Source organism: Nyctibius grandis, chromosome Z (assembly GCF_013368605.1).
Source record: "Nyctibius grandis isolate bNycGra1 chromosome Z, bNycGra1.pri, whole genome shotgun sequence".
Lineage (NCBI taxonomy): Eukaryota > Metazoa > Chordata > Aves > Nyctibiiformes > Nyctibiidae > Nyctibius > Nyctibius grandis.
Genome location: NC_090695.1, coordinates 34,016,848 through 34,043,767, shown reverse-complemented (window position 1 = coordinate 34,043,767; position 26,920 = coordinate 34,016,848). Strand labels below are relative to the sequence as shown.

General features: G+C 39.0%; 1 protein-coding gene and 1 non-coding gene across 2 annotated transcripts in view; both read left to right on the top strand.

The window, feature by feature from the left end:
- PTPRD (protein tyrosine phosphatase receptor type D) overlaps positions 1-26,920 on the top strand; it is a 438,191-nt gene that overhangs the window by 286,639 nt on the left and 124,632 nt on the right. The window contains exons 12-18 of the mRNA XM_068423460.1: positions 412-993; positions 12,572-12,705; positions 14,000-14,144; positions 17,557-17,862; positions 18,825-19,018; positions 20,966-20,992; positions 23,066-23,183. Of these exons, the coding sequence (XP_068279561.1) occupies positions 412-993; positions 12,572-12,705; positions 14,000-14,144; positions 17,557-17,862; positions 18,825-19,018; positions 20,966-20,992; positions 23,066-23,183 (1,506 nt within the window). The remainder of the gene's footprint in view (positions 1-411; positions 994-12,571; positions 12,706-13,999; positions 14,145-17,556; positions 17,863-18,824; positions 19,019-20,965; positions 20,993-23,065; positions 23,184-26,920) is intronic.
- LOC137676973 (U6 spliceosomal RNA) lies at positions 2,921-3,027 on the top strand. Its single transcript, XR_011050204.1, has one exon. It is a non-coding gene; the product is annotated as a U6 spliceosomal RNA (small nuclear RNA).

Here is a 26,920-nt window from a genome sequence, read left to right as displayed (position 1 = left end):
CAGTCATTTGATTTTTAGAGTTACTGGGTGTCCAAGTGTTGTGTTCACTGAGTAACTAGAAACTAGATGTTCCAAAAACATCTGAAAATTGAACTGTAATGGTGCACTGTCTGTCTATAAGATTCCTCTTCTTAATATGTTTACGGGATCTATTACAAAAGTCAATGTCATTAATTTATATGAAATAAACCTTACATCACAAAACCTGAAGATTTTCTGATAGGTTTCTGGAGTAAATCATAATTACCAAAAGCTTGCTCTGAACAGATCACATATTCTTTCCATTCCAGTCTTCCTGTTTTGTTTTTGTTGGTGGTAGTCGTGGTTGTTTTGGTTTCTAAGCTGCTTATTGTAATAAATAATATCTACTGCTACATAGTGCTAACTGTATTTTTTGGCATTTATCTTTAGCCTTACCCAAACCTCCTGGAACACCTGTGGTGACAGAAAGTACAGCAACAAGCATAACATTGACTTGGGATTCGGGAAACCCTGAGCCAGTTTCTTACTACATAATCCAGCACAAACCCAAAAACTCTGAGGAGCCATATAAAGAAATTGATGGGGTGGCCACAACACGCTATAGTGTGGCTGGCCTTAGCCCATATTCAGAGTATGAATTTCGGGTAGTTGCTGTGAATAACATTGGGCGAGGGCCACCCAGTGAGCCTGTGTCGACAAGGACTTCAGAGCAAGCACCTTCGAGTGCACCACGCAATGTGCAGGCCCGTATGTTGAGCTCTACCACTATTTTGGTGCAGTGGGAAGAACCTGAGGAACCTAATGGACAAATACAAGGTTACAGAGTTTATTACACCATGGACCCCACTCAACATGTCAACAGCTGGATGAAGCACAATGTGGCTGACAGCCATATTACCACTATTGGGAATCTGGTACCCCAGAAAACATACTCTGTGAAGGTTCTTGCTTTTACGTCTGTTGGGGATGGACCGCTTTCTAGTGACATTCAAGTCATCACTCAAACAGGAGGTAAGCTAACAATGAACAGAATTTGTGCAAAAAAAAAATAAATACATGCAGAAATTTTGCCAAGAGAGAATTGGAGTTTCAAATATTGAAAAAAGCTTCCTCTCAAGGATAGCCAGTTTATTCAGGAAGATTTTGCAGATAACCGTTTCTCAATTCCACAGTACAAGTTGTTGTTGAAGAGTAGAAATTATCCCCTCATGCTTTCATTTCTTTTTTCATCAGTCTCAAGAAGTTTAACTGAAATTTAACTGAAGTCTCAGGAAGACCTTCATCCTGGAGGTGGCCAAATCTCATGGCTTCTATTTGGCAGTGCTCTGTGCGCCGAAAGTGTTTGTCAAATAGGTCTTCACAGCTTGCTTTGAGGAGTTACCTGTGTTGGTGGGTTTGGTTCAGGTGGCGTGTGGTTCTCTTATGCTACATCACTCTAGTGAATCTTGCTTTTGGAAATATAAAATGTATGTGTATTACGTGTATTCAAATAGTTGGTAAGGTTCTGAAAACACATGAAACATGAAAGCATTAAAAAAACAACAAACCTTTGTGTAGGTTCAAGCAAGCGGCTCTGTACACTTTGGATTTATAAATCAAATCCATCTTGCCCCTACAAAGTGCATACCACAAGGTCACATTTGCTTGTTTTATATTTGCAGTTAGGTTGTTTTGTTTCTGTACAGGAGTTTTAGGTCCATGAATTAGTTCTATTAGCAAAGGACAGGCAAGCATAGTGAAAAACATTGCAGAGAATTTTTTATTAATTTGAAAGCAAGAAGCTCTGACGGAGCTACACTGCAGAAAGTGTTTTATTGTATCAATAAGAAATAAAAGCTCCCTTTGTCTAGCAGTTTAGAGAAAGCTGTATGAAGTATTACTGTAGGTCAGTGATTGCTTAGAAATATTATATAATCCTACTTGAATTTTTTAGTACTGGAACGTTTCCTGTTAAAGAATTTAGTATCCCTCAAATTCTTAAAAAACTTCTCTCTGAAGTGTAACTGAAGACAGTTATGTTTCATCCACTTTTTACCTCTGCGTTTTCATAGAATCATACAATGGTTTGGGTTGGAAGGGACCTTAAAGACCATCTAGTTCCAACCCCCCTGACACAGGCAGAAACACCGTTCCACTAGACCAGGTCGCTCAAAGCCTCATCCAATCTGGTCTTAAACACTTCCAGGGAAGGGACATCCACAACTTCTCTGGGCAACCTGTTCCAGTGTCTCACTACCCACACAGTAAGGAATTTCTTCCTAATATCTAATCTAAATCTACCCTCTTTCACTTTAAAACCATTGCCCCTCGTCCTATCACTACATGCCCTCTTCCGCTTTCCTGTAGGCCCTCTTCAGGTACTGGAAGGCTGCTGGAAGGTCTCCCCAAAGCTTTCTCTTCTCCAGGCTGAACAACTCCAACTCTCTCAGCCTGTTGTCACAGGAGAGGTGCTCCAGCCCTCTCATCATCTTCATGGCCCTCCTCTGGACTCGCTCCCAACAGTTCCATGTCCTTCTTATGTTGGGGATCGCAGACCTGGACGCAGTACTCTAGGTGGGGTCTCACAAGAGCGGAGTAGAAGGGCAGAATCACCTCCCTCGACCTGCTGACCATGCTGCTTTTGATGCATCCCAGGATACGGTTGGCCTTCCAATATGCATTTAATAAAGAACAGAAATTGAGGTATTGTTCTGGAACCTTTCTGGGTGTTGTGTTACACAAAGATCTAGGTGTTACCTTTTTCAGTATCTCATCTGAGAAGTTACTAAATTGACTTTTTTAGACCTTCTAGTGGTACATTAAAATGTGTCTGTGTGCACATGCAAATGTAAATGTGTACACCATAGTTTAATTTTGGCAATTGTACCCTTTTTCAGAGACTAGTTTTTGTATTGATAACTGACATTATCAGTTCTATTGTGTTGTATTGTGTTATATTGTGCTCGCTTTGGCAGCACATATACTAAAATTGGAACGATACAGAGAAGATTAGCATGGCCCCTGCGCAAGGATGACACGCAAATTCGTGAAGCGTTACATATTTTTTTTAATGTAACAACTTGTCCTTGGTGCTGTCTCTAGGCACATCAAGGATAGGGGGATCATTAGGGACAGTCAACATGGCTTCACCAAGGGGAAGTCATGCTTAAGCAACTTGATAGCCTTTTATGAGGACATAACCGGGTGGATAGATGATGGTAAAGCTGTGGATGTGGTCTGTCTTGATTTTCAGTAAAGCGTTTGACACGGTCTCCCACAGCATCCTCGCAGCTAAACTGAGGAGTGTGGTCTGGATGATCGGGTAGTGAGGTGGATTGTGAACTGGCTGAAGGAAAGAAGCCAGAGAGTGGTGGTCAATGGGACAGAGTCCAGTTGGAGGCCTGTGTCTAGCAGAGTCCCTCAAGGGTCGGTACTGGGACCAGTTCTATTCAATATATTCCTTAATGACTTGGATGAGGGAATAGAGTGCACTGTCAGCAAGTTCGCTGATGACACCAAACTGGGAGGTGTGGCTGACACCCCAGAAGGCTGCGCAGCCATTCAGAGAGACCTAGACAGGCTGGAGAGTTGTGCGGGGAGAAATTTAATGAAAGATAACAATGGCAAATGTGGAGTCCTGCATCTGGGCAAGAACAACCCCATGTATGAGTACAAGTTGGGGATAGACCTGCTGGAGAGCAGCGTAGGTGAAAGGGACCTGGGGTTCCTCGTGGACAGCAGGATGACCATGAGCCAGCAGTGTGCCCTTGTGGCCAAGAAGGCCAATGGCATCCTGGGGTGTATTAGAAGGGGTGTGGTTAGCAGGTCAAGAGAGGTTCTGCTCCCCCTCTACTCTGCCCTGGTGAGGCCGGAGCTGGGTCTCTTTAGCTTAGAGAAGAGGAGACTGAGGGGTGACCTCATTAATGTTTATAAATATGGAAAGGGCAAGTGTCATGAGGATGGAGCCAGGCTCTTCTCAGTGACATCCCTTGACAGGACAAGGGGCAATGGGTGCAAGCTGGAACACAGGAGGTTCCACAGGAGGTTTCTCCCCGCCCAACTCTCCAGCCTGTCTAGGTCTCTCTGAACGGCTGCGCAGCCTTCTGGTGTGTCAGCCACACCTCCCAGTTTGGTGTCATCAGCGAACTTGCTGACAGTGCACTCTATTCCCTCATCCAAGTCATTAAGGAATATATTGAATAGAACTGGTCCCAGTACCGACCCTTGAGGGACTCCGCTAGACACAGGCCTCCAACTGGACTCTGTCCCATTGACCACCACTCTCTGGCTTCTTTCCTTCAGCCAGTTCACAATCCACCTCACTACCCGATCATCCAGACCACACTTCCTCAGTTTAGCTGCGAGGATGCTGTGGGAGACCGTGTCAAATGCTTTACTGAAATCGAGATAGACCACATCCACAGCTTTACCATCATCTATCCACCGGGTAACATCCTCATAAAAGGCTATCAAGTTGGTTGAGCAAGACTTCCCCTTGGTGAAGCCATGCTGAGTGCCCCTAATGATCCCCCTATCCTTGATGTGCCTAGAGACAGCACCAAGGACAAGTTGTTCCATCACCTTTCCAGGGATGGAGGTGAGGCTGAGCGGTCTATAGTTACCCGGGTCCTCCTTCTTGCCCTTTTTGAAGACTGGAGTGACATTTGCTTTCCTCCAGTCCTCAGGCACCTCTCCCGTTGCCCACGACTTAGCAAAGATGATGGAGATTGGCCTAGCAATGACTTCCGCCAGCTCCCTCAGCACCCGTGGGTGCATCCCATCAGGGCCCATGGATTTATGGACGTCCAGATTGCTTAATTGGTCCCTGACGCAGCCCTCATCAACCAAGACAGATTCCTCCTCTACCCTGACTTCTTCTGGGGCGTCAGGGGTGCAGGGCTCCTCAGGACAGCCTCCAGCAGTATAGACAGAGGCAAAGAAGGCATTCAGTAACTCCGCCTTCTTTTTATCCTCTGTCTCCAGGGCCCCCACCTCATTCATCAGTGGGCCTACATTGCCTCTAGTGTTGGTTTTACCTGCAATGTATTTGAAGAAGCCCTTTCTGTTGTCCTTGACCTCTCTTGCAAGGCTTAATTCCAAGGAGGCCTTAGCTTTCCTAGTTGCCTCCCTACATCCTCTGACAGCAGACTTATATTCCTCCCAAGTGGCCAGCCCCTCCTTCCATGATCTGTACACCCTCTTCTTCCACTTGAGTTTGCCCAGCAGTTCCCTGTTTAACCATGCAGGTCTTCTGGTACCCTTCTTTGACTTCCTACCTGCTGGGATGCTCTGATCTTGAGCTCAGAAGAAGCAGTCCTTGAATGCTAACCAACTATCTTGAGCCCCCTTACCTTCTAGTACCCTGTCCCATAGGATTTCCCCTAGCAATTGCTTGAAAAGGCCAAAGTTGGCCCTCCTGAAGGCCAGGGTTGTGATTCTGCTAGCTATTCTGTTCCTGCCACATGAGATCCTGAACTCCACCATCTCATGGTCACTACAACCAAGGCTGCCCTCAACCTTCACCGCTTCAACCAGACTCTCCTTGTTAGTGAGGATAAGATCCAGCAGCGCTCCTCTCCTAGTTGGCTCTTCCACCATTTGCATCAGAAAGTTATCATCAATGCACTGGAGGAACCTCCTGGACTGAGGATGGCTGGCTGAGTAGGCCTCCCAGCAAATATCAGGGTAGTTGAAATCCCCCACGACAACCAGGCCCTGTAATTGAGACTGCTCTCAGATGCCTTAGAAGGCCTCATCACCCTCCTCATCCTGATCCGGTGGCCTGTAATAGACACCCACAACAGTATCACCCCTGCCAGCCTGCCCCTTAATTCGCACCCACAAACTCTCAGCTCGCTCCTGATCCGCCCCTGGACAGAACTCAATACATTCTAGCTGCTCACTCACATAAAGAGCAACTCCACCACCTCTCCTTAGTGGCCTGTCTTTCCTGAACAGGACATAGCCATCCATGACCACATTCCAGTCATGCGAGTTGGCCCACCAAGTCTCTGTAATTGCCACTAAATCATAGCCCCCTGACCGAACACGGATTTCCAACTCCTCCTGTTTATTCCCCATGCTGCGCGCATTGGTGTACAGGCATTTCAGGGAGCGAGCTGAGCACACCGATTTCACCCTAAGGGGATGGGAGGCCTCCTGGTCTACCTCAACACTAGAACGTTGCCCCAGTGGTGCAAGCCCAGCTACTACCCCATCCCCCTTCGAATCTAGCTTAAAGCTCTCCGAAGGTCTGGGTTTGTTTTTGGGTTTGGTTTGGGGTTTGGTTTGGGATTTGGTTTGGTTTGGGTTTGGTTTTAATACTCAAAGAGAGGATAGCTACTGAAGGAATTCAGAGAATCCTGTATTTATTCTGAAGTTAGGTAGAAAGAAGGGAGAGTGACACATATGCGGAGTCTATTGGTTAGTGGATTGTTGTAGAAAGAGAGAGAGAAAAAATATTTTGGGAAATGAATGTGTGTCTGTAAATACATCCCTCTTTAAACAAGACCTTACAATATAAAACATAATTGTTTATTTTAAAGCAAGGATTGGCAGTGTTTTGAAGTCTAAGGATTATTACAGTTAGTAAAAGGCTAATCTTTTGAACATAAGGAAAATACAGTAATGAGAAGGTCAAGTATCTTGACTTGCAGGGCACATAAGCAGAACCTTAGCTTCAGGGAAATAAGTTAACCATTCTGGAGTTCTTACTGTAAAAGATTAGAAATTCAGAGGATGGGAGTCTGTAGCAAGGGAATATAGTTCTGTGTTGTAGCAAGCTAGCTACTTTGCCAGACATTTCAAATTTTTTCATGAACACATGAACGGGGAAACCTCATGTCTCTGAAACTCCACAGTACTAGTCTCCTAGTGTACCATTTCATGGGAATGGACTTCCACACAGGAAGGGTTGAGAACGTGCAGCTGGAAACTCAACCGTGATGCAAGGAAGCAGGTGGAAGGAGAATAATTTTGAGCAGAGGTGAGGTGCAGGGTGGTTTTTAAGTGACAAAATTCCCCTTAAAGAACATTTCTGGTCAGGTAGGAAAGAGTATTTCAGCTTTTGAATAACTCTTCTGCTCTCCAAGCACAATTAACTTCTGTTAAGTGACCCAGTCTCTATGTTTACTTCATTTAAATGCTAACATGATGAGACCAATATTGAGGATCTTACCCTCACACAGTGATTTTTCTAGCTTTTAATATCCCTCTCTTTCTTCTGGTTAGAAAACAAAATAGGATATGGATATGAGATTTTTTTAAAAAAAAAATCTGATTTTTTTCTAGTCCAGAATTCTGATTTTTGCAAATATGTTGATGAGTACTGGAAATGTGCACACATCACTTTTGTCATTGAACTTAAGTATGGAAGAATGCAGCTTAAATAATTTTAAGACAACTCTACTGCTACACTGTAGAAATAGAGTGTGGACAGACTTAATCTGAAGAATAATTTCTCTTTTCGCTGTAGTCATTCAGACAAGACTATGCCAAATCTGTCTTTAAGACTGACCAACACATTTATTGTATTCTGTGGGCTCCCTCAATGTCAGTTACACATATTATTTTAAGAAAGTGATTTATGGATTTCTGGTTATTTTTCACAGAATGTGCTATGCTTTTTGGACTTTTAAAATGTGTTGTAGTTAATTATTTTGAAAACTGTTGTTCTGTGTTTGATACTACAGAACTGCAAGCCTCAGCTATCTTCAGACTCATTTGAAGAAGTTGTATCTGTTGTAGCAGAAAGACTGAGGAAGAGCAGGATGCACATATAGTTAGACATCACCCGGTTTATTTTGTGATTATATTCCATGAGAATTTGGTATTTCAAAAAGTACAAGTATTCTTTTACAAAACAAGAACTTCAGAGCACAGTAGTTCTTCAATTGTAAGAGCTTCTCTGTAGAGCTTCATGCTTCTTCCAGAGCAAGCACAAGCATGAACTCTTGGTCCCTTTCAGTTCCCAATTGGTTGTAAATTTTCTTGATCTGTTGTCCTTTGCAAAACTGATTCCTAATTGAACTGATTGAGTTTTGCTCTAAGTATGAATTTCACCCTAGCAATGTCATGGGGCCCTTTCTAGCCTGGAGACTCTCCTCTCTTTCCAGCATCACTTGCAAACTCAGAACAGCCCTGCAGTGTTTTTCTGGTTACCTCAGCCAGCTGAGGAGCTGTGTAGAGAACTAAAGTGCATTTCGGATTTGAGATCCCATTTTATGATTCTATTCTGGCACTTGAATCAGGAATGGACATGGAACCACATATGCAGGACAAGGTCCAGCAATCTCTGTTTGTTTCTGGTAATCCAGCAATAAACATGGAGGACTAGGCAAGAGAATGTGTAGAACTTGGTATGAAGTTTTGAAAAAAGTAATTCTGGACTCTGTTCTTTGTTTTGTCACTTCATTGTAGTGTTTCATTGTGTGTACTACCTAAGTTATGTCAAGTTTACAAGCAAGAAATAATAAGAGGTATATTTGGTGCACAGGGAAGTTACGGATTTTAATGTATGTTTGTAAAGCACATTGACCTCAAGGCAGAAAAGATAGAAAAGACAATATTGAGAGAATACTCATGCAAAAAGATCCCATTCAGTGAGCTGAGCACGTACAGAACTAATATAGAAAGTTAGATTTGATCTGTGTAATTAAAAATATTTCAGCAAGGGTATAAAGTCCACTTACGTAGATTTTCCAGTTTCCCTAGGTTTTTTCCATCTCTGAAGGAGACCAGTACCTTCTGTCAGCTCTTACAGCTTGGCTTAGTTCCCATGTGCCACTGAAGAATTTTTTGAACAGATGTTGTATGTTCTAGGCATAAATCCTAAACAGTTTAAAAGTTACTGTTCCACTTTCTTATCTGGTACTTTCTCTTTGGCTTAAGCCTTGGGTTCCCTACCAGAGTTTATCAGCAACACAGTTTGTTTGGTTTCTATCATTTTGTTTTCTTTCTTCTACATCTTCTCTATATGTTTGGAGTGATGCAGATTTCCCTGTCACCTCTTTCTTCTGTCAGTGTTTTCAGCTTCAGAGTTGCCTAACTGTGGTTGAAAAATGTGAGGGGAGACTAGATTTTGCAGCAAGATATTTTGACAAACAGCATTTGGGAAAGTCCAATTAACCATCAACTTGTCTTGTAAAATGATAGAGAATTACAAACCTAAGACCATAAACGATTTTTTTTTAAAAGGAATACTTGGAGGATGAGGGTCTTAAAACATTCAGAGAGACAGGAAATACCCTTCATCTCCATTTGCTACCATATTTATCATAACAGGTGGTACCAGCCTTCATATGGGTCACTTGACTGGTGATTTGCTGTTACTGCCTGGCTGTGTTCTACAATTCATGTATCCATATGTTAAGCATAGGTCATAGCATCACAGGACAATTCAGGCTGGAAGAGTGATCTACGTTGGTCTCCAGCCCCAGCCCCTGCCCAGAGCAGGCTCAGCCATTGGGTCAGACCGGGCTGCTCAGGGCTTCACCCAGCTGAGGTGTAAAACCCGCCAAGACTGGATACGGTCCAAACTCCCTGGGCCCTGGCTCCACTGCTGGGCTGTCCTCCTATCTCCAGCCTGAGTCTCTTGTGTTTCAGCTTGTGCAGCTGCCTCTCGCCCTCCCACCATGAATAGCTCTACTGTTTCTCCTCCATCCCTTCCATTGGTGCCAGGGATGCTGTTGGGTGCCCCTGAAGCCATCCCTTTTCCCAGTTGAAACAATCCCAGTCCTGCTGTCTCTCTTCGCAGGGCAAGGGCCCCAGCCCAGACCCATCTTGCTGAGGCCCAAAACCAGATGCAGTACCCGAATATGTTCTGATGGGCACTGAGCAGAGGGGACAGGCCCTGACCTCCCCTGGCTTTTGGGACCATCTCTTGCTCATACCACCCCAGACACCACTGGCTCTTGTGGCTTACCTGGGCATATGGCTGGGCTGAGCTCAGCTTGCCGCCCACCAGGGCCCAGGGCTGTCCCCCATAGCTGCTGTGTGGCCCCATCAGTCCCAGCCTGCACCCCTGCAGGGCTCTGCCTTCATGGGACAGGATGATGTGGAACCATCGGCCTGCTCCTCCCCCATCTCTGGCTCCCTCTTAGGAGCAGCCTGGCCCTCGAGTGTGTCAACTGGTCCCCCCCCAGCTTGACATCATCTGTAAACCTGGAACATGTGCCCTCCATCCCCTCCTCCAGGTCACTGATAGAGATGTCAAGCACAAGATGGATGGCATGACACAGATAATATAAGCTGCTGTTTGACTTTCCATGACCAGGCAAAGGTGATTTTGTAACTCCAGCCATGCTGCTTAGTTACTTTGCTGAAATAAGTTTTTGCCTATCCTTTGATACACGTTGAAGAAAATAATTTTTTCCACAGGTCAGTTTTACCAGTTTTTATCTTTTTGTCAGATGAAGCAAACAAAATGCCTACAGCCACGTTACCCACCTGAGTTTCACGAGATATATTTGGAACAATTGTAGCAAAATAAACACTTCCAAATAGCTGCCTACACTCCAGATTTTATTATTAAGTTTTGGCAAGCCTGCAGTGGGACCCCACATATACTTTAAGCCGTATTCAACAGGAGGCAAATCTGCAGCTGTTGTCTGGTTGCTACTCAGGAGTGTTTTGAAGCAGCTAACCTAAAAAGTTGTAATCTTCGTCTAGTAAATGCATTTATACAACTATGCTATAGATTTGCCAAGTTAAAGTTTGATCTAGTGGTGTTTCAGAATCTGTTTCAAAGTTAGGAATTATCCAGTTATCCCACTCTCTCACCCTTAATTTCAAATCAATTCAATTTTAAAAGGATAAAATTAGAAGTATTTCTGTTAAAAATACTTTGTTGATTTTCCTGTTATTGCTCCCTGTGCTTTGTGATCCTTTCCCCTTTGCACCTTGTAGTACCCAGGAACTTGTCTCTTTTTAAAGCAGACATCTTTTAGAAAAATCACTAATTACTCCTATCCTTTTTTCTTCCCATAAAGAGACTTGGTCTCCTGTTCACCCTCATTCATTCCCTCAGAAACAGACAACATCCTTCTACACCTTTCCTTTTCTATTTTGTCCTCTTTCTGAAAAAAAATGTAGGTGAATGGTAGGGACTTGCAACCTCCACACAAGAGCTTGAATGTGCACCTCATGTTGACAGGTTATCTGTCTGTTTAAAGGTTAGAAATCAAACCTGCACCAGCGTACACGAGGGCAGTGTTATCCTCAGAGTGCCATTCTGTAGAAGTCTGGGGAAGATAAGAATTACAGTCACAAATTATTTTCACCATTTGCTCCATAGTGTTTTTAAGTCTTTTACTGTACAAAAGAAACGTACTTGTAATCATAGAATCATAGAATCATAGAATGGTTTTGGTTGGAAGGGACGTTAAAGATCATCTAGTTCTAACCCCCCTGCCACAGGCAGGGACCCCTTTCCACTAGACCAGGTTGCTCAAAGCCACATCCAATCTGGCCTTAAATACTGCCGGGGAGGGGGCATCCACAACTTCTCTGGACAACCTGTTCCAGTGTCTCAATAATGCTATAATAAAATTCTACCCTAAAAAATTATTGTGAAATGATCACTATTGTCACATCCTATTTGTCACACCTGTTCTCAGTATGTGCTAAGAAGTGCATCTCATATTTTTTTCTTAAAAAATAAAAGCATGACACATTTTATTGTTGAAAAGCTACAAATGCTGTAGAAGACTGTTTCATGCCTTATCAACAGTACTATTAACTGAAAGTAATGTTCTAGAATTTGGGTGCCAAAATAATTGTATACATTCCAATGGCAGGGTAATATTTTACTTTCTTTTCCCATTTGACTTTATTATTTGCCATAGATTTGCAGAAGTAAATGAAGGTAACATTTATTCTGGATAATTTCTGTGACCATTACACAAGACATAACAACAGAGAATGTTCTTGACTACTGGAATCAAAGTGGTGTTTTTAGTTCTTGCAATTAGAAAGTGTTGTTACTAGAAATTAATCTATATTGGTAAAAATACCAGTCATTAGAAGGGTAGAAATATGTCATTTAATGAGAACATTACTGAAGATGTCTTCAGTAGGTTATAACTTCTTCAGGTTACAAAAGCATTCAATATTTATGTGTCTTAAAGAGTAGGATGTGTTTAGTATCTTAATTATTTATGAACTGAGCAAACCATTTTCAGATTTGGAAATGCATGTAATGGTTTTAACACTTTCTTCTTGACTATTCCAGACAATCTTATGTAATAAAAGCATTTCCCCATATACACACACACATATACATGTATATAGTTGCTATTTCACACATAGGTTATTGGATTCTGGTATTCACCACCAGGCTTCTGTTCAATTGCATTTCAGTTCTGCATGCATTATTCACACTGCGAAGCATTTATTTGAAATCCTTGATAATTTGTAATGTGGGAATTAAATATATCATTGTTCTTTTTATGAGCTTAGATTAATTTATTTCACAGTACAGTTAATCAATTTAAGTTCAGTAAGTTCGATAAAAGTAATATTGTGTAACATATTCAGATAGTAGTTTAAAAGGTTTGAAAGATAAGTGTTGAACTAGCCAAATAAACAACTGGCAACACTGCTCATTCTTTAGTGCCTGGTCAGCCATTGAACTTCAAAGCAGAACCTGAGTCTGAAACGAGCATATTACTTTCCTGGACACCACCACGCTCTGATACTATTTCCAGCTATGAACTGGTTTACAAAGATGGGGAGCATGGGGAGGAGGTAAGTGAAAAGAGTATACATCTTTTAAATACTCTTTAATGAGTCAGACATAAAATGCTGCAATGGTTTAGAATTAATTGATCAGTAACTTATCTTTAGTATGAATGCCTTGATGTTTAACAGTGTGTTAAACCCAGTAGTCAGCCTAATGATAGAAAATGTGTAAACCGCAGAAAATGCTGTCGATGGTTACCAGCCAGTGGAACTTTGCTGTTGTTTGCAACGAGTCATCTGCAGAAGTTGTATCCGGTTTCAGACATTGATCATGTCTCTCCGAGCCTATTTCTCTACAAAGGTTTGGAAGAAGTGTTTTGGAGCATATTATGGACTCATTAAGATTTTTAGCACTTATACTTGGGACTTTGAAGTCTATTTTCAGCCTTAGAGAATTTTTGTTTCTCTTTGGCACCATGTAAGAGAGTTCTCAAGCTTTTCTAATCTTTCAGTAATATTTGAGAAGAAAATATGTTTTTTTTTCTAAAGATAAAAACCTGCTATGGAATTTTTCTGTACCATTATTTCTTAAAGAATTTACAGTTTGAGGGCCTCTGTGGTGTTAATACCATAGACTTTAGAATAAACTGTTCTTCTGATGTGGAAACGATGTGATATTGCCAGGTGTTGCAGAAAAAAAGAAAGAAGCCAGCAGTCTCAGAAGGCAGCAGGAGAGTGTCAGCCTCATTGATTTCTCCTGCATCACCAATTCATTGCTGATGCTTCAGCTGAGCTTGTGTTTATGGTGGCTTCACACATATACTGTGAATGCATAGCTTATTTTGTGGAAGAGGGCCAGATCCGTATTTCACCTCTGAATAGGATGCAGTCCTGTGCTTAATAAGTTACCCTTTGGAAGAATTTGCTTCTTAATAATTTGAACACAAATTTAACTACGAGGTGAAACCCAAGATTGCTCACATTATAAAACCCTCTAGTTCACTGTCATAAGAGGTAACTATAGGTGAGACTTTGTTCATGTATTATTGTCTGAAAAGCTTTTTATACTTTGTACACAGCTATTACTTCCTCAAACAGTCAAACAATACTTCTGGCTCTGAGTTTCACCCATTAGGCTGTCGACTTTAAAAAATGTTGTTCCTTAATGTGTGTTTGTCAAAAGTCATGTCTTCATTTTTGTTTTGGTTTAGTTTGGCTTTGTTCTGATTTATTCTCTAGAATTTAAATTTTTCCCAGTGGGTTATCATCAGAGTATAAAAGCATTTCTTCTATAGGCAACATATGGAATTCAGAGTCTCTGAATATTAACCTAGACATCCTCTTTATTACCTACCTTTAGCAACGGGTTTCCACTGAACCTACTACATCTTACCGCCTGCAAGGCTTAAGGCCAAACAGCTTGTACTTATTCCGTCTAGCTGCACGTTCTCCTCAAGGCCTGGGTGCTTCGACAGCAGAAATCTCAGCAAGAACCATGCAGTCAAGTAGGTGTCTTTCCTCCTAACTTTATTCCCTTGTCCTGTATTTCTCAAAGAGGTTAATCTCCATAGCACAGGGAGGCAGCAACAGAGAATATAAAAATAGAGCATTCACGGTGCCTAATACAGAAGAATAAAGCCTAAAATGTGTATTTTTGTAGGTATATTGTGGTCAACTTAATATATGAGTGGCTCCTAAAATAGTTTCAGAAAAAAACTCTGTAAACCAGTGTGTAAGGAGACAATATTATGCTGTCATAATAATATTTTGTTTATGTTATAATAGGATAAAATGTTATCATGCAGTAGATGTACAGTAATAACAGTCCTCCACCTGTAAAATTCCGCCTGCCCAGTCTGCAGATTTCCTGTAATACTAGGTTGTTCCTGCAGCATCTCCCTGAAGTACAAAAAATTTATAGATTGGGTCAGGTTGCATATTTCAGTCTGTACCAAAAAATTCCTCATTACTGTTCTTCTGTAGTAGCTAATTGTTCTGACTTTAACTTAGATTTTTTTAAATCTAGGCTTTTTATGATGTTCAGTCATTTTTTTATACCAGTAGAAAAATTTTTTTCTGACTGGATTCTTATGGAAACAATGTCATGAAACTCATCACATTTGGTCTGCAAATGAGATGCAAAAATTTTTCAGGGATTTGTATATACATTTGAAAATATTTAGATTAAGACTTAATTAAAACACACAGATATTCAAGGATGATGTCCAGAAGTGCTACTCTTGCCTGATAAGTTATGCTTTCCTGACAGTTTGCATTACACTGTGTCATTTTAAATCTTTGTGCAATTCTATTTGTATTTGTTTTAAATTAAATAGGCCTTTTCTTAAAGTTCAAAGACTTTTCAAAACAGAAAATTCAGGTTCGCAATTGACATGAGGCTTTTTAATTTGCAGTTATGACAGATGAGATTACAACATCATTCTTTGTTAGTGTTATATATTAATAGTAATTAGTGTGACTGCAGATACAGTGCTGCAGACCTTTAACCGAAGGTAAATCTGCTTCTGAAGCATTTCTAAGGCATTTGGAATAACCGTAGAAGACAATTATGTAACACAAGGCTAGTTTTAGAGATAGTGGCAAGGGACCTTTTAATTTTAGTAATCCAGAATCAATAATTTGATGACAAAAAAGGTATTTATTTATTCTGGGACCCATTTCAGCTATTTAGGATGCTCATTCTCTTATACTGGGTGAAGATTGCTTAGACTGTGCATACAAAACAAACATCTAGGCTTCAAAGTTGAATGTTCCATATATAAGCACATTGCCATTTTTTTCCTTCTTGAATATAAGAATATGTTATGCTTTTTTCAGCCTTATGTCTTCAGATAGTAGGAAAATCCAGTTGATTTCAGTGGGCTGACCCTGGTTATTTGCTGAAAAGATTGCAAAATCTTTTTTTGTATTTTAAGAATAAAGTATATGCATTAATAAAACTGGTTACACAAGTAGCCTACAGATTATTCTTAGTTATGTAAATGCAATATTTTGCATTTTCAGAGTATAATTAATTATTAAATTATTAAAAAATAATAAACTTCTATGAGTTTATTAGCAATATGCAGAGAATACACTATTGCCTTTCATCTTCGTTTCAGAGAAAGATGCTACAGGGATTTATTTCTTTACATATAAGAACCTTAAGGGACATTTTACTTGTATTTTACTTCCTGCGTAAGTCGATGGTAGAAGGGGACCAACATGTTTTGAGTACTTAATTACTGAATTAGCCTAAAAAAAAAAAAACAACAGATTGTGATAATTCTCATCTGTCCCCCCATCCACCTCCTCTAGTTAGTTGAAATGCTGGTACATTCCCTCCTGGTTTCCCTTCAAAACAGCAGTGTGCCATACTGACTAAAAAAGCCATTGATCCCTGTAGAAGAGCTGTAGGGAACTGAGAGATACATGTGTAAATGCAGTAGGTCACAGCAGGGCCCTAGGCCTTCTCTGTTGCTTTAATTTTGTTTGATGTGCCTAGTATAACTACCAGAAATCCATTTATTTCTTTTTTTCTCTTAAGCAATGGGAAGAAAATAGTAGACAAAAAAAAAAAGGGGGCACGATAAAGATATTGCACCCAAAATTTATGTTTTCCTAATTTATGTTTTCCTTACAAGAGAGAAGGCAGAAGTAGGAAAGGAGTCCACATCCACTACTTCTGACAGTAAATTTGAACTATGGCTCCTTTTTTGATGCTCGGAATTACCTCAGTTAGGCATAGACTTTGCAGAGTCAAAGTGCATTTAAGCACATAAATGCATACCTAACTTTCAGTACTTGAATTGCCTCACTGAAAGCAATGGAATGACATACATGCTTAAATGCTGTGGAGCCCGGAAAAGGTAAATATGCTAACAGACTCCTCCGAGTACAAATCAGTAAAGGTGAGCACTTTTGCCTTAGAGTATTGCTGGTGACAAGAGACGAAACAAAGTCAAAATCTTTCACCATTCTGATGTGCTGAGCTTGTGAACTTTTTGTGAAATGAATACCTGCTTTCTTGACACGTTGTCTGGGGGTAGATTTTTTTTTCCTATACAAGTTACCTACATTACTGGTAGGATTTAATTCTTTGCTAGCAAAGGTATCTCCAAGAGGAGTTAAAAAAATTAAACTGACAGCTGATTGAGGGTAAGTACAAGTTACAGTCAGAATCAACAAGCCTGACACTTTTTCCTGGTAGGTAAAGCTTTCACTAAGACTTTCTTTGCCTTCTACTGGTTGCATGCTCCTAATATGTTGGCTACAATAAATGTTTCAGTAAATGCTTTCCATTTAAACATAATTTGCGGTTGACTTGTGCCAGGCAGACTCAATTATAAAAAAAGCTGAAAAAATAATAATTTCTTTATGAGAGTGGGGAGGCTACAAAAATGGCAATTTTTTGTGCAATTTCAGGCAATTATTGCAAGTTTTTAGGAGTTCTGTAAAAAGTGAATTTCTCTCAAAGAAAGTAAACCCACTTGAAGGAGATATGACTAAATTTGTAAGTAAACACGTCACGTATCATTTAAAATATTATAGCTTGCACTAATTGCAATGGTTATAAACATAGATCAGTAGTCATAGAAGTGTCACGTTTTTGTTTTATTTCAAGAAGAATTTTAATTACAGGTAGGTAATACTATTTTGAGGTTTCATTTTCATGTATTTCCCCTACATCCTTTTTCGCCATTTAGTTGGTCTATTCATTTTCAGTTTCCTCATGGTAATAAGCCAAGGTACATATGATTATCTGACGTTTTGCTTTTTTAAGTTTCTACTTTTTTGGTTTATTTTTTATTTTCATTTGGTTGTCTTTTATTTATTTTTATTTTTTCTTTTCTTCATTTTTGTCAATCACTCCTGTCCTTTCACTCAAATCCTCCTTTAACCCACTACTGAAATTAGAGCCATCAGCTCCTCCTCAAGACATTAGTTGCACAAGCCCCAGCTCCACTAGCATTTTGGTAAGTTGGAAACCTCCACCAGTGGAAAAACAGAACGGCATTATCACTGAATACTCCATCAAGTACATTGGGATTGATGGAGAAGATGTCAAGCCCCATGAAATTTTGGGAATTTCCTCGGACAGTACCCAATACCTTTTGGAACAGCTGGAAAAATGGACTGAGTACCGGATCTCTGTGACTGCCCACACTGATGTTGGACCTGGCCCAGAGAGCTTGGCAGTATTGATTCGGACAGATGAAGATGGTATGTTGCCTCCACTACATCAGTTTGCACCTCTATGACTGTCGATCTGCTGTCTTTTGTATAGCCTAACAGTACTTTTTTCTGATCCTCTTTTTTTCCCAAATCACAGATATTATCACCTTTTGAGTTTTTTTAATCAAAGACTTGTCCTTTCTACACCATTTTTATACTTGGTATTTTTATTTTTTTTTGACAGAAAGTACCTTTTGTGTGAGTGACATGCATCTGCTGCCCCTTTGAGCCCATACATATCCTTCTTGCTCCTCCTTTAACATAAAAATAACTCTCAGGGGTTCTCTTTCTGCCTTTTCCTTGATTTTATAGTCATTGTTACTTTTAAACACTTATGTCTATGAACTTTTTCAGGTTTTAGTTTTGGGGGTTAATTTTTAACTGCTTTCTTGTTCCATGTTGTGCTTTTTGATTTGGGTTTTTTTGGGTTGGTTTTTTTTTTTGAGTTTTGTTTTTGATCTTGTAAAACTGATGCTCCACGCGTTTTCTTTTCTTCCATGCTTTAAAGTGACAGAAAACAGCCCTACTATCAGCCTCCTTTTTATACTACTGAAAAAAAAAATGAAACAAAGAACTTAGCAAATAAAAATAAGGGAAGCTTTTTTGAAATCTTTTATGTTTTTATTATTAGTAGTATTATTATTATTTCAATTATTATAATATCTCTTTGTACTTTAATGCTTTGAATCTCAAAGCATCTTCCTTGGCTTTTGTACATTTTTACATGTTTTTCTATTTCTCTAATACTCTTTTTTCTTCCATTTTTTGCATCAGTCATGTTTTTTGATCTTTTCACTGAAAGGTAGAGCAGATTGGTTGAGCATTTTCGTTTCTTGAACAATTTATATTCTTCAAAGAAAACATAGTGAGTCTGCCCTTTTAAAAAAAAGCAAAAGACATGGGTGGGACAGGTATCTGTATTTCTTTTCTGTCCAATGATGTTGTTCCAGTTCCTAGTGGTCCTCCTCGCAAAGTCGAGGTAGAGGCTGTCAACTCTACTGCTGTTAAAGTCTCATGGCGCTCGCCTGTACCCAATAAGCAGCATGGTCAGATCCGAGGATACCAGGTCCACTACGTGAGGATGGAAAATGGAGAGCCAAAGGGTCAGCCCATGCTGAAGGACATCATGCTGGCTGATGCACAGGTAATTAGGGCATTTTATTTTCTTTTCTAGCTCACAGTAAAAACATTTCATGTACCAGAGAGCTATCCAGAATTGCCTTTTTTTCTTTCTATATTTCAGCCTACCAGCTACCATTTTTTATCTCTGTTTTAACAACTTTTTTTTCAGAATAGTTACATTTAAATGTTCTTGGGCCAAACCTAGGCACCCTTTTATATATAGGTGTGCAACTAAATGCTAGGCTGTGTCATTCTGCTGGCTTCCTTCGGCCTGGAGACTTAACCCTCCACGTATGCTCTGAAGCTTTAAAGCATCAGGGAGATCTGAGCCAGGTCACAGTCAATACAGCGAACTGTGCACTACCTGATCCACCCACCTGATATTTCTTTGTTTCAGTGGAGAACCTAGAATCATCAGAAGCCTATGTTAGCCCATTATTGCAGTGTTTCTGTTATTAGCATGTATCCACCTCACCATACATATCAGAGCAAATAAATTTATTAGTGCAACTTTAGAAATCACCAAGGTATTTATACTTGCTGTTATTCATGTCAATAACTGTACAATAAAATGAGGAGCTTAGTTTAAATAGGTGTGGGGTGACTTATATTGCAAAATTTCCTGCCTGGTTTGTAAATTATGAAACATGAAGAAAACGAGCATAATCACATCACGTTTAAAAAGCTTCTGAAAATATGATTTTACTGATTGGGATACACTAGTGGTCTGTAAAACAAGATTCCCAAAGCTCCTAGTACTGGAGGAATCATCCTACATTGAAACTATTATCAAATACACACCTCTCACTGCTAGCTCTCAATTTATGACTGGAATGACTGGAAATTATAGGAAATCATCAACCTAGCATAAAGCAAAGAGTTAAATTTGCCTCTGAAACATTTTGTGTGAATAAATAATTTTTTTGGCTTCTTTTGTTTCTTCTTCCAGTTTTAGTTCTAAATTTCAGCTCTGCAGATACCTTTTTTGAGAGCAGGTCTCCTACACCTACATTTTGCTGATAACCCTGTTCTCAAAGTATTGTCTCTATTCCTGGAAGTCTTTGTTGCCAGTCTGTCTATCTATCTATATGTACTTCCTTACCTATTTTGCAAAACATGGTGTTCTTACAGCTTAAATTCAGTGGAGAGAAAGATGGAAACAGGTGGGGAGGTGGGAAAGGAAAGGGAAAAGGCAGAGGAGGTGTAAAAGGAGGTGCTGCTGCACTTTGGTTCTCCCCTTCCTTGCACAGATTTTCACTTTCAGCCTTTCTGCGGTAGTAATTTAAAATAATTTTAAACACTAGAAAGTCAGAAATGGGAGACCAGATGATATATTGGAGCCCAAATATCACAAAGACAAAAGTCGTATTTCTTTTCTTGCCAAGCTTGACTTTGATCTGCCTGTTTGCCATTGATTCACTCTGGATAGTCACCTCCTTTGTCCTCCACCACTCCTTCCCACCTATCATACTTCTATGATACCTGTGATCAGGGCTTGTGCAGGTATGAAGAACTTGATGGTAAAAGATACGTGCGGTTAGGTTTCAAAACTAAAAAATCCTGCTATTAATTTAAATAAGGCATTGAATTCATTTAGGAAACTCAAACATACATGCTAGTAACATGATTAAATAAACAAGGTAGGCTTTAATTCTGTCTTAGTAGCTTTCACTAATACAATCTGTTGTAAAATATTACTACATGGTACAAGAGGATTCATTACTTCTTTCATTTTTCAAGGAAAGGAAGGTGGCTGTTTTTTAGGGAGATGAGAAATGGAATTAAATGCCTGGCCTGATTTCATTAACAAAATTCTGTGTAATTCTACATTATCAGTTCAAATTGTACATGATTTTTTCAGACATCTTTCATATTTATTTTACTATTAAGAAGAAAACATTACTTCAACCAGGCTACAAATCTCTTAATTTCTTTGTTTTTTCTTCCAACATTCTTTACTCTCAATCAGTGGGAATATGACGATACTACTGAACATGTGAGTAGTTTTTGACTGGCGAAAAAAACAGTGTGTTGGGTTTGGGATTTTTTTTTTTCCTTTTTGCTTGTTTGCTTGTAGCCTTCTTTTATTTTTTGGAGTTTTCTTCAGTTTTCTTTTATTTTGTCATTTGCACAAATGCATGCCCCTAACATCAAAAGTTTTTCCCTTATGGCACCTTTTTTCTTTTTTTTTTTTTTCTTTTTCCAGGCAGAGTGAGGGTTACTGTTGCTTGCTTATTCCGGGGTTTCGCATGATGCGAAAATGTACGGAACTGGTTGGTGTTTTCTTCTTTTTGATGGCTGTTGCTAACTTTGTCTAACAATTTCCTCTTTGCAAGAAGGTGTTAGAAAAATAAAAGTGGTTCAGTGTTGCATAGCAATAGTCATATTTTTCTGTATTCATTTTAAGGTTAATTTTTTTGTGTGTAGCTGAAGGTTGAAGTCAGTTGTGCTTTCTTTTTGGTAATTTAATAAATGTATTTTGTATCCTGTCAGGAAAGACAAATGCCATACAGTAATAGTGTTTGCTGTATCCAAATCACACTTTTAAATGACAACACTACATGCAATCATATCTCTTACACCACGAAGTACCATTTGTTTTAGATGAGTCTAATATTTTCATCACTGTTTAAAAGGATGGCAATTTTTTTTTTGCCTTTTACAATTTTATTCTGTTAATATCAGGTGTAGTTTCCTTATGAAAGATGGGAAGTCTGTCACTGATTTTGGCCTTTAGGGTCAATTCAATTCTGAGATAGTCTAAGGAGGGTTTTGGTTTTTTTTTTTCATGTGTATTTATTTTATTTGAGCTATTTTACCCACTTGTTCTGACCATTACCTTTTTATTTCTATATTGCTAAAACCTGACTGTAAATACAATGCTGAATTCTAATCACATCTGTACTAAGCTCATACCCACTATCTTGAAAAATCCATTTACTGTGGATAGTCTGACCCATAATTCTTATATTAACTTTTATGGGTATTGCATCTGAGGGTTGTGTGATTGCATATTTGCTATTTATTGTAGACACATAAATATACCATTTCTCTGGCAGCAGTGAAATTTAGTGTAAATCCATTCAGACATGTGAAAATGCAAAGGAGTAGTCCAGTGGTTACAGGCTGGAAGCTGAGTCGGGAACTTTGGGCCAATCACTTGCCTCCAAATACTGTCCTTTTATATTTGCATATAAAATTTATTTATATCGTGAGTCTCAAGGCTTAAATTCCTCTGTCTGCCCTTATAGCATAATGTAAGTTTTGTTCATTTCAGGTGGTTGGCCCTTCACCATCTTCTGTGTGTGTATACGTGTGTGTGTGCGCACGCATGTGTAAAAAGATTCCCCTGTTTTGACACTTACGGTTTGATCTTGCTCCCCTTAACTTATACTAGCTGAAGGGCTACTTGTTTTGTAGCTGCTGTCATTTGTTTGAGGGCCGTTGGATTTATTCTCTGACCAGACTTTTAATGGTGTTTTTAGTAGTTCTTTTATACTTGAAGAGTGAATTGTTCTGCAGTCCTCTGAGATATTTAGATGCACAATTCAACCAGTGACACAAGTTGCAATGAAAGTGTGAAAGTAACAAGGCTTTCTTGTTCAGCTAAACCATCATAACTTAAAAATATGGATACATATGCAACACTCTTCTTACTAGGCATTTCATAACTATATCAGTGATGTCCTGTAAATGACTAAGTTAAACAGAGTTTGTCGTGTCTACATATGCATGCATTTCACAATATCAGTAATATTCCTCAGGCAAGGTATTTCAGAAGGCTTTATTCACTGTTCACACCACTAAGCCTTTGACCTTGTGTCTTAAACTACCTAAGGCATGCTATTTAGAAGTGTGCTGTCTTTTATTGCTTAAGTAAAACATCTTGCATTATGAAGTATTTCACACGGAACAGTCTGTTGGTGCTCTCAAATGCTTGCTATCACTGCCAGTAGCACAGAAGCGTGCACAGTATATATGTAATATACTGGGGTTGTCTGAAGGATTCCATGCTCCCCTGAAAAACAATCTATTTTTAATAAATTTTTCTTGCTTTATTTCACCTTAGGAAATGATAATTTCTGGGCTTCAGCCTGAAACTACGTACACCTTCACTGTGACAGCCTATACAACAAAAGGTGATGGAGCACGCAGCAAGCCCAAACTCGTATCTACTACTGGTGCAGGTAATACTCACATACCCGTTAATCTCTGAAGAAACCCTTTGACTTTTCCTGCTAGTGTTTTACTCCTGCTATTTGGAAGTGTCCTGTTGTGTAAAAAGAGTTTATAGGACTTAGGGTTTTCTGTTTCAGTATTTGGCCCTTCCTTTATTTAGACAAAAACAGAACCAGTGTCCCCCTTTGTTCCTCTCTGTTCAAGATGCAGCCAAAATGTAATTACTTAACTTTATACTTTCTAGTAGCTCTTCCATTCTGATTGATGTCTTCTTGGAGAGGAAAAAATAGAAATTCAGAGCTGAGAAGGGTATTTTAAAAACTTGTGAAGGGCTTTCCTGATCTTTGTGAGAGCAGCAATGCTGCTGCAGAGCATTGAAAGAACCTATCTGTGTGACAGTCACAAATTATCTCAGAAGAATGTGATTATTAAAGCAGAGAATTAGAAAATGGAATGAAAGTCCAGCCTGTGAAACCCTGAAACCCATATTGCTTCAGTGGCAATTTGAGGCATAAACTGGGGCAAAATATACGATGCCACTCTGTTCAGTCTGCATTTGATCACAGATGGTACTAGATGGTGGATATCTGACTGCATGACCAATTCAGCTGATTCAGTTAGCACTGATGGGACAAACTGAATTGTTTTTAGATGAGGAACGAGGGTTTTTAGATTTAAATGGTTCACTGTGGCACAGCTTAACCAAATGATGCCACCACAGCCTTAGTGTGTGGTGTTCACCTACAAATGTTCACAGACTGTAGGTGATCATTTTCTGGGTTTTGGAGTGTAGCCATTACGTATATTCCATTACAATCACATGGAAACTTTTGTAGCACTGTCACAAGCTCTCTTAATAGCAATGTATTGTTTATGCTAATATATAAAGTCCAGAAGGCACATGTCTTTGTATTTATATTGATTCACTCAATTTTTAAAACAATCACTGGATGTAAAGCACACCTTGTAGTAATATCAGAAACACCTATATCCTCATCTCATCAGCTTCCTTGGAAAAATCTCGGTCTTGGCAGCTAGATATATCATATAGTTTCATTTCAGATTTTAAAGTACCTTCTAGTCATTACACTTGACTGATGCTGAAACTTACCCTCCAACTTCTTTCCTGAATTCTCATGGTCTGCAAAAAATATTATATATACTTCTCACTCACATTTGAACTTGATTAAAGAAAAAAGACACTTGATCCATTATTATGTTTAAAGTTTGGTTCCCAATTTAAATAAACACAATTATATAGATTATGACTTGATTAGTTTCTAGACATAAGCATAGTGTATGCAAACATGCTTGCAAAACTTAAAGGTTCTGTGCATTTAGTCCTTATTGACTATTCATCTTTCACTCTTCCAAGATCTCTGATGCTTCTACTTTAGAAAGATGAGCAAATCCCATGTCCCGTAGAAGCCTGAGGGAATGAAGAGCAATTGAGACTACCTGGTCTCTAGGGTAACAGCTAGTTACCATTTTGCTCCTTCGTACCTTCCAGGTTGCAAGAACACCTCTTCACTTTCTGTTACAGCTTGCTGTGGTTGAGCTCTTTTTGTAAGGAAAATTCATATGCAGGTTTTTGAAAAAGGAGACAATAAATATAGTCAATACCAAGAATTTCCAGCTCACTGTCTTTCTATGAGAATACATCAGGCAGGTGAAGGAATGATGCATTAATGCCAGGGGCTTGTAGGTCTGAAATACAGCCTTCTGTTCTCTGAGAGTTTCCATCTGATTTTTTTTTTTCCTAAAAAGGTGCTATTTAAGTGCTACAATAAAGCAAATAAAGAGTCTGATTTTCTAGTCTAATTTTTAAAGGTTTAAGTCGGGTGCAGCTGTATTAGAATGAATGAAATGATATCCGTAAGAGATACGAAAGGAAAGTAAAGATCTAAATGTTTACTGGAGAAGCTTACTATTCATAAGCTATTCAGATGATACATAACTATTCGTCTGTGTCCAGTTAGTGAAATAAAACTTCATTTACATTTTTAGATGGGAAAGATTCACCAAACTTAAGTGAACCTACAGTATGGTAACTGCAGTTAGTAGTGAAGTCACTGAATGTGGTTAATATTTTCACTCCAGAGTGTGTTTTTGACTTACATTCAGTTTCCATTCCTAGTTTTTGAAATCAAATGGAAGAAAAAATATTACTGAACATTTCCAAGTCAAACTATTTAAAAATTTTAAAATACTTGGGGCAGAAGTTACAAAATATGTGATTAACAAGACCTTGATAAAAATTAAGAGATACTAGTCAGTAATATCATACAATTTTTATGGAGAATTTAATCAGACCTTTAATTTCTGCATCATAGTAGTTGAAGAATCTTATAGCACAACAGTTTGTCCATTATTTGGAATTTACTCTCTGTGCTGGACACACTCTTGAAATACAAATGTCAGCCAAGAGGAGAAAATTTACATTACGATGGTGGTGTACTGTATAGCAGCTAACAGAAACAAATCACTTCGGGTAATTAGGCAAAGGCAGCTTGCATGAGCTTCTTTAGCAATGGCATGCCATTACAACTGGTGTAATGACTGTTGCAAAGGGGTGCGTGAGGGACATCTTGCTGTGTAGTAACATAGGTGGACTTGACTAGGTCAGAGAATATATTTTTTCATGGGCAATTTCACTTCTTTTGGACTCATGGCAAATTCAGGTATTATTATCAGAAGAAGTTTCTAGACAGAGCTATTCCATGACACTACTGTATATAGGACTGCACAGAATCCTGCCATTTGTCCCACAAGACTGTAATATTCACAAGTGATCATACTAAAAGAAAGTGTTAACTGAATGCTATCTGGAAATAAAAAGAGAGAGAGAAAAACATTTTTTTTCTCTATCAATACTTGTGTGTTAACAAAAAGAAAATTTATACACTTCTCAAAATTAGATAGGATCCATATTAAAAAAAGTGACCATTGTTATTTACCATTACCACAGGATATTTTACTGGATAAGTAAGCCTTATTAGTTCCCCTGTTCTGATGAAGAGCAAGTAGTAATTTATTTCTTTCTCTACTTAGCACAAAGGTTAAAAAATAGTTCTAACTGTGATGTCTGCCACAAAAAAAAAAAAGACAATTTATCACAAAAATGATTTAGTGACACCTTCCAGCAGTCTCTGATCTAGAAAGCTAAAGGAGTTATTATTCTATTTCTGTGAACTCTTCTTCTTTTTCATATGCTCCATTGGTTTCAGTAATAGTTATAATGTACAGGAAAATATGGCCTGCAAAAGGCCTTCACAGCCTTTTCTTTGTTCCATAAAGGCTCATAATAATCAATGAGGAAAAGTCACAACTAGTCAGAGAGATATTCTATAAGCAGCAGAAAGTGCAGGAAAAAACTTATAAAATTCCTGGGACTAATACTTGCAGGTGAACTAGACACTTAAAAGGAAGGATATTTGGAAAATTTATATAAAAAATAGCTATAATACTTACTCAATTAGAAATGATGTCATGACTTCTGACAGATAAAATGAGGAAAGAGCTTATTAAATGCAGAATTTTCTTCAAGGTGTGCCATACCTCCCTCCTTATTCTTACTTCATTATGGAATGGTAGTCAGAACTTCTGACAATAAGAGTATGATTTGCTGGTCCATGAGAACTGAAGGTAAGTAGTAAATTCCATTGAAGTGTTTAAATACAGGAACCAGAGCTCACAGTGCAGCAGTTACACTCATGTGGGAAGACTTTGAATGCAGATGGAACTA